The sequence below is a fragment of the Morone saxatilis genome, unplaced genomic scaffold, assembly GCF_004916995.1.
Source record: "Morone saxatilis isolate NCDOM2014 unplaced genomic scaffold, NCSU_SB_2.0 Contig16, whole genome shotgun sequence".
NCBI lineage: Eukaryota > Metazoa > Chordata > Actinopteri > Moronidae > Morone > Morone saxatilis.
Genome location: NW_023339718.1, coordinates 255,609 through 263,925, shown reverse-complemented (window position 1 = coordinate 263,925; position 8,317 = coordinate 255,609). Strand labels below are relative to the sequence as shown.

At 40.8% G+C, this 8,317-nt stretch overlaps 2 protein-coding genes across 2 annotated transcripts in view; one reads left to right on the top strand and one right to left on the bottom strand.

The window, feature by feature from the left end:
• Window positions 1–492, bottom strand: part of tmem167a (transmembrane protein 167A) — a 4,791-nt gene extending 4,299 nt beyond the window's left edge. The window contains exon 1 of the mRNA XM_035658674.1: window positions 386–492. Coding sequence (XP_035514567.1) covers window positions 386–388 — 3 coding nt within the window. The 5' untranslated portion in view covers window positions 389–492. The remainder of the gene's footprint in view (window positions 1–385) is intronic.
• A 31-nt stretch (window positions 493–523) lies between these two features.
• LOC118325834 (DNA repair protein XRCC4-like) overlaps window positions 524–8,317 on the top strand; it is a 24,484-nt gene continuing 16,690 nt past the window's right edge. The window contains exons 1-3 of the mRNA XM_035658673.1: window positions 524–664; window positions 5,162–5,303; window positions 6,383–6,585. Of these exons, the coding sequence (XP_035514566.1) occupies window positions 5,165–5,303; window positions 6,383–6,585 (342 nt within the window). The 5' untranslated portion in view covers window positions 524–664; window positions 5,162–5,164. The remainder of the gene's footprint in view (window positions 665–5,161; window positions 5,304–6,382; window positions 6,586–8,317) is intronic.

The window sequence follows — 8,317 nt, the reverse complement described above, 5'->3', positions numbered from 1 at the left end:
CACACACACACACACACGGTGCAACTACGTGGCACTTCAAAACACTCCTCATACATCAGGAAGAACTTCAACCTTTGGTACCAAAACGACTCGCGTTGACACATGCCCGCAACTCACACGATGCTATAAATGTATAATATAATGTTATTAAAGGACAGAAACATACTGTGGTCGCTAGATTGGCTAAACTTTGAGCCTATTCGAGGCAGCCAACGCTAGCTCGGTGCTTTAGCGTTTGCTATACGTCCTGCTAAACACCCAATGCTAGCACACTAGCAACTGGAGCTGTCACAGCGTACTGCCGACACATACTAGATGTTGTGTTATAAAGCTGCAAACACGCCGTAAACGAACAGAAGCACTTGCTAAATAAAGACAAGCTTACCATTTTTGTTGTGAGTCAAAGCCACATCACACTTCCTGCTCTCTGGAACTTACGTAACGTAACGTGAACCAAAAAAGAGGTCTTCACGTATTTTTACGCAGTGCGTCGCATAACTCGTGCGCTGATTGGCTGAAAACGCGAGAGTTGAAGGTTGAAACTTCTGTCAAAACTGTCAACAGAGAAAGAGAGAGAGAGAGAGAGAGAGAAAGCAGCATCGATTACAGTTTCATTCAAACATTGCTTCGTGTGGACATCGCAGTAGTTAGCGCATGCATTACCGTAAGTGTTTTGAGGAAAATGTGTACATCCACACCGACACTATGGTGGGTTTGTCCGCCTGTTACCACTGTAATATTCAAGCAGGGCGGAACCGCTGCAGCACGGTTAAGACTCGGCGCCTCGCCGTTAAAGGAGTACCATGTGCACTGATATTACTACCATAGCTTTATTTCTAACTTATTAACACTAGTTTGTAAGCTCAACGTAAGGTAGTTAGACACATGGTTACACACATAGACAGCACTTACAGAACCCAGAAGGTGGATATGAAGGTTAATAAAATCTGAGGTATTGTGGGAAAAGGGGGAAGTGAATATCTGTGTCATAAGCAAAGGGAGTGCTCAAACACTCAGAAAATGAATAGATAGAAATATATATACATATTTGATGATTACAGATTATTACAGGATTTGCTTGAATTATCTCTTTTCTCAAAATTAAAGTGGGTCAGACAGAAATTTCAACATCACTTTGGGCACTGGTAACTTGGAATTTTAATTCATTTAAATGTTGTAGACGTTGTAATTAAGCAATTATAAAAACAATCCTTGGTGTTAATCTTACTGACAAATGTGACTGTTTGTTGATAGGACGATAGCCCAATAGATCTTGTTCTCTCTTGGTGACGTAGGACTGAAATTTTTGTGGTCCACTTTTCTTTCAGTGTTTTCACAATGAAGTCCCCTCCCTCCAACCAGCCACGACAGCATCTTGATTACATTTAAAGCATGTTTCATAAATCCCCCTCGACCCTTCATTCTCAGACACTCCTAGAGAGCTCTTCATGTAAAAAGAAATCTGTCAGATTGTAAACCACACATAAATCATGTTTTGCATACTTTATTACAAGAGTGCGGATGGAAACTTGGTGTAAGAGACTAAATCTTCGAATGGAGAGTCTTAAGAGCAAAAGATCAGCAAGTGTACGCTTTAAACAGTCTCATATTCCTCTTAATGTGATTAAGTTTTATAGTTTACAGTGCACTGACCAATTTAGGCTACAGCACAGTACATGCATGCCCAATTACTGCAAGTAGCCTCAGTATGTGAAGTCTTTCTGTTTGAAGGAGAGATGACACCAGGTCAGCCTCTTTTGTATGACATTTATAAGTCGATGCGAAGAGTAAAACTTTCTTAAAGCAGTGGTAGATGTTTGTTTTGAGTAATACTGGAAGTACTGCAGGGAAAATGGTCACTATGCAGTTTTGACCCTCAAACAAAAACGTGACTCCTGCAAACTGCAGAGCAGACGGGAATGAAAGTGAGGCTAATTACACCACCAGTGTTGTGCTGTCACAGGTTGTGCCAGGGTCTCTATACTTTTACACAACCATAATCTCCGCATTTGTGACTGAGCATGGCTTAGGTTTCCTCAACTGTAAGTTATTCCTATGTGAATATTGGAGATGTGAAAATAACCTGTTATTGTGCTGCAGAATCCAGGGTTAGCAAGTTGTTACAACATTATACAGAAGAGCTGAGGTCAGAAGGACGAGCATTGCAGGCTAGCAATGTATGTTTGTTTAAAAGGATTGGCCTCTTGAAATTAGTCATCTCTTCAATGATCTGAATGCAGAGCTTTAGTTGGCGTGATTGCTGTTCGGCTGTGGCTCACTCCTGTTTGTTCCAGTAGATTGCAGATTACTTTTTCTCTGCAAACATTGGTACGGTTTCTGTTCTAAAATGTATTATTGACTGAAGTAATATTTACAGCATTCCTTGTGTGATTTCACTTGAATTTAGATGTAATTTATGACTTATTGCACTAGACTAGCATATATTTCTTTGAACAAAGACTCCATTAGGTTGGCTTGCAGTTACAGTTATTATTCCAGATTATGTGTGTTCACTCACTTAGTAGGGTATGCTGTTTTGACCACATAATCCACTAAGAAAATACATTGCCTATGATGTTAGATATAGGTCTGACACACCAATCTCAAATGCTTTGGCTAAGACATCTTTAAATCTATAAGGAGTTCTGAAAAAAAAGGGTTGTTTCTGCATGTTGGAGAAGGCACATCTTTTCATACAGCACAAGACGAAGCATGACCCTGACCCATTACTACTACATCATAGTCTCATTTGCAGGCAGTACTAAAAGTGTCCATGGTTAAATTATAGTGTTTTTTCAAGCCTGGTCTTTATGTTGCTGTACGCATCAGTCAGGTTACGGTGACACACAATTTATTCTGCCCTACATGAGGATGGTATATTCCAGTTTAGATAGATTCTTAGACATATATGTTTTAGCCTCAGGCCATCATTTATTTTAGCATGTTTTGTATTTGCATCCTATTTGTCAAGTGGTTTAAATACCTGGAAAGAATAATGGATAAAAGGCTACAACACAGTCTGCTGCTTTACTCCTTGACTGATCATGATGACGGTGGACAAGCCAAAGAGTTCTCCTTTTCATCTTAAAACTATTGTATTGGGGAGAGCATGAGGGGAAAGTCCAGTGAAAGGACAGTGAGAGGGCAGTGAGAGGACTGGCCTAATTGTCAGGGCCCATTAAAGAGACAGTAAACTTCCTTAGCTTCTTCTACTCTGTATAAACTCATTTAAGACACAAGATGCATAATTAGAGGCTCTCTTTGTGACTCATTTGCTTAGCACTTCCTTCCCGCAGTTATGTTGTGCAGTTTTCATATGCGGCAATGCTGAAGAAATGACAATGAAAAGGTTGAGCAAAAAATTACAGAGGGAGTAAGAAAAGAGGATAAAGGCAGTGTGTCAAAACTGTAGGGGAGTTTAAGCTGATGATTTAAGCGTTTTAGTGATTGTTTCTGTCGATCAAGTAACTGAACAGGAAGACTTTGCGACTGACTTTGAAGGCTTTCCATTCCTGAAAGACAGCACTGTTTATTTAATTGGAGTGTCCTTCTGTCATTACCACAGGGTCATCGTCCCTGGACAACAGATGTTACAGTAACTAATGAGTAGTTGGGCTCACTTTATGAGGTTAAAGTTGAACCCTTCAGCTCCCTCATCTTGTTCAGCCCCTTCATCCAGCCACACCCCTTCTTGAAGCACAAAGGGTCAACTTTAATCTGTTGCGAGTTTCTTTATGGTGTGTGTGTGTGTTTGCGTGTGTGTGTGTGTAGAAGGCATATGTGTGTGTCTGTGTCTCACTTTGAATAACCTTGACCACCTGTTCTGTCAGCGTATATGGTGGGGACACAGACAGAATGTCAAAAAACGTGCTGTCACGTCCTAACTTATAGCAGTGTCCAAAGGCGCTCATTTTAATTTTTTCAAACATGTCCAGCTTAGCTAACTGCCAATTTAGCTGTCCTTTTCCCTCCACCTCAACATACTTTGCCCTGTAGTTAAACAGGGAAGATATCCAACTCACCTCTCACTTCACGTGGAAGCACTAATCACATGTTCTGGCTTGGACATCCGTAATCAAGTAAAAGTTTCTCAAGATCATTGAGAAGAAAAAAATATGTGGAACCAGTAAATCAAAATGACATTTAAGGAACAATCTCATGGATTATATTGGTAAGCCCTAGATCAAGATCTTTTGTAACTGATCTGTTGAACATAGGCTGTCTCTGGCAGGAGTTTGCAGCTGTGAGTCATTTAGCCAAGACATTTAGCCTGAGGCCAAGGTGACATTACTAAACAAGCTTGCTCAGTACGCTCATTGAGCAGTGGCAAATTATGATTTAGTTTCAGAGTATACACTACTTCTGATAGCATGGATCCCACAGGTTTTGTTCCCTTGTGGTTTGGCATGGCCATGGATGAATTAGCCTACTAGGTTGTAGCAATATATGATTGACAGTTCTCTTCTTCCTTTGCAGGAATGTCATTGGTCTTTGCTTCTTTTTTTCAAACATTATGACTCTTCTGGATGTCATATTTCTTTTTATTTACAGTGTAACAGTTTTAATGGTTGTTACAAAGTTCTTTGTGAGTTTAAATTTATTCTCGAGTGGATGTTTCCAGACTTAAATTTTGTTGTGCAAAGATGTAGTTGGCTGAGAGTTGGCTCAGATGGTTGAGTGAGGATAGGATATTCAGAATCCCTTCAACAAATATGTGTGCTGTAGGTCTTTAGACAAATGTACCCACTGAATAAAATCAGACAACAACAACTGGGCCTTTTCGGTAATATTCTCCCATTTATCTTTAACAGCATGTAATTACCTTGCTGGTGGTCAGAGAGCCCACACTCTTGCACAAAAACCTACCAAAACCTGTTAAACTCCATGTGGTTCCTCTGACTCAATGAGACCCCCATTAAAGACACACGCAGGGACATTTATTACTAAATCTAAGTAGTAAAACAATGAGATGCAGTGATGCAACTGAAAGAGTAACACAACCTTATAACATCAAAATGGACTGACTGGAGGGCTGTCTTCGAAGGAGGTCCTAGGACCAAATAATAACTGTAGACCTACAAAATTACACAAATTAATCACAATGGCGCCTTGTTAAGAGATTCTTAGGAGTTTCTTAATTCCCATGTTTGATTTTCTGCAGGTCATGACTGGTACAGTCCGACAGATCACTGTAACTTCTGATCCAGACACCCCCTACTTCCTGCAAGTGGACTGGGCCGTAGACCTGGGTGCTGGGTTCACATTAGCTCTCACCGATGGCAACTCAGCATGGATCGGAGAAGGTAAAGTACAAAAATGCATCAGGTGTCGAGGACCACCCACATGATTTTTTTATATAACTTACCTATTTAATTATATTAAGGCTTAAAGTTTTGCATAAATAAGGATGCTGCCACTTTGAGTGACAGGAGGGTGCCATAAGAGGTAGCAGATTTCAGCAACCAGGCTTAATTCAGCTCGCCTCAGCCTAACCCACGCTCCACGTCTGTCCGTTTTTGTATTAGCCTGAAGTTAGTGATGTTAGGCATTGCCAGGATGGCGACGGCTGGAGGCACCATACTTTGAGCTTCACACTGGTTCTTCAGAAAACTATGGTTGACGTCATGGAGACTGCATCAATACAGTCTATGTACAACACAACAGCCTCATGCCACGTTTGTCATGATTGTACCCATAACTTTTGCCCTATATGTACTATAAATACTTACATCTTGTGACCGTTGACTAGACTGGGTTGTCACATTAATCAGACTGTCCAAACTATGTAGGCACCTGGCTGAACCACCTCACAATATTTGAACTGTTGGTCCTTTAACCGGAGGGACAGCAACGACCTTGTTTTATCATCCCTCTTCACCCCTGTACTGCAGCTTACAGGTGTATAAAGTAGATTAAACTCTACAAGGCTTGTCTTTGTATGTGCATGTCAGTGTTCTGTGTGTGTGTGTGTGTGTGTGTGTGTGTGTGGTTACATATACACGAGTACATTTTCTCTGGAAGGACACCTGGAACATAACTGCTCCCTCATTGCTGTCCATCTGCAGAGTTGACAGGCAGAGATGGGGTTGTGACAGCTATGCACAGGCTTCTGGGTCGTCAGTGTTTCTGTGTTTGATGTGTTAATTGGGACCCTCAACCCCGTGTGAACAGCTGTGCAACAGCTGATGACATTCCCCATGGTTTCTCTGCATGCTTCCTTTTAAATCTGCTTTCACATGCGTCCATGCATTGCTCTACATAATTAATGTTTTTAGTTTTGCTTTTCAGTCTGCTATCACCTCTTTGTCCCAGGTCCCGTTTCTTTCAACTGTACAACTTTAATATGATGCAAAAATGATAAAAATGCCTTTTGTGTGTCCAGTGTCAGAAGATGAGGTGACAAGAGAAGCCAATGATATGGGAGTCACAACAGAAAGATATGTTGAGGATCTTCTTCAAGCATTAACGGGATGTGAAGGAAGACGAGGGGGAGGAAGGAGAGGAGGCGACAAAGAGGTGTATTCTTTCCACTTCACTCCAGATCACTGTCATCTCTCGTATCAGAAGATATGTAATGACATCTCGGTGAGCAAAAACTTTGGGTAGATTTTTGTTGTTACCGTTACCAGTATGGTCTAGGCAACAAAACCTTTACATTTATAATAAACTTTAAACAGATGCACAAGCAGCAGCTTTACAGAGAGACAACAGCTGCATAAAAAAAAATACCACTTGCCTTCCAAGCATGTAGGAGAAACAATGGCGGATACAAATAAAAAAAAAATGCAAAAGGCCCTATCTAAAGCCAGTGTTTGGTTTGTTCCTTCTAGGCTGCTGTAGAAACACGGCGGTTCAACAAACTGCTCTGTCTGTAAATAAAACAGGTTCATTCCAAGCTAAGAAAAATGCAACAATTTGCAAAATGCAAATTTTCTTTCATTTTTTTCGTGACTAATGAAAATTTGTTAATATATTATATTATGCCAATAGATCCTCTTAAATGTTACAAACTGGACCTTTAACTAACCAAAAATAAAAACAGCTGCCGAACTGATAGTCGATGTATTCGTCCAATCACCCAACGCTAGCAATGAACCATCTAAAAGAGGTATGTCTCTTTGAAACTCTTTGAAACTCAAGTGCTTTGGAAAGTAGATCTGGAGATCTATCAGTAGTTCACCCTTGAATTCCACAACATCATACACTTCCCTCATGTCACTGTTCCCCGAGGAGAAATGCATCTAACGGCATACAACAAAATAGAAAGGAAGTCTTATATTTTACAGGGGGCTGTTAAAAAGATAAGGTTTATAGACTCCCTACATTATAGCAGCATTAGAAAGGCGTGGTTGCCTTCAGGCCACTGTGGAAAAAGGCACAGATAGGAATCATTTCAGTTTGTTACCAGTCATCCAATAGCAACAGTATAAGCTAGTTGTCTAATTGCCTTAGCTCATAAACGTTTAGGGAAAAGGGTTTGTTAAATGATAAGGTGGAACTAGTTTGAGTTAATGTAAACAGTCAGCTCCACACATGAAAGCGCCTCCATTGATAAAGGTGGAAATGTTTGGACAGAGACATGTAAGGCTATTCATATAGTTCACAGTGAGTGGCAGGTTTGATGGAGTACAGGTCATGGTTCTTTCTGTGGATTTCGGTGTTATTCTTTCAACTGTGAGAGGATGCTGTTGCCTCCAGCGAAACAGGTCACTTGGAGTCCTGGGACTGCTGTGCAGGTAGAGGAGACCAGAGAGAAAAGGCCAGGGGGTTAGGAACACTGTAGAGACCATAAAACACTGATTTATGGACAAGGCCGTCCCCATCTTACAATGTTAAACAACAGTTGATTAGAGCCCTTTTCTTTTCTGTCTCCAACTCCCTCTGGCTTTCTTTGTCTCTATGAGTGTGGGCCGTGTATACAAGTGTGCCTATGTGTGTATGTGTCCGTGTCCAGACGTGTCAACATACTGTTGGCTTTAGAAGGCTGTCAGCCTTTGGGTGCCATACTTGACAAAAGACCTCCACCAAAGCCAGTAATCCAATCTTCTATGATATGCAAACCTGCGCACCATTCATTGTAATAACGCTGGGTTTACGCAGGTCAGAAAATTCCAGATCAAATCCTTGCTTATTTCTGCATCTGCTATTTACTTTATTTCTGCATCATTTCTGCTTTATTTGTTTCTACAGTGATGTTTGAGTTGGCTGTTTTGTTGTCATGGCACAGGTTCGCACATACGCAACAAATTCAGTTAATTTTGCCATAGGACAGAAAAATAAATAATATATCGGCCCTGTTATTTGGATCCGCTCCAAA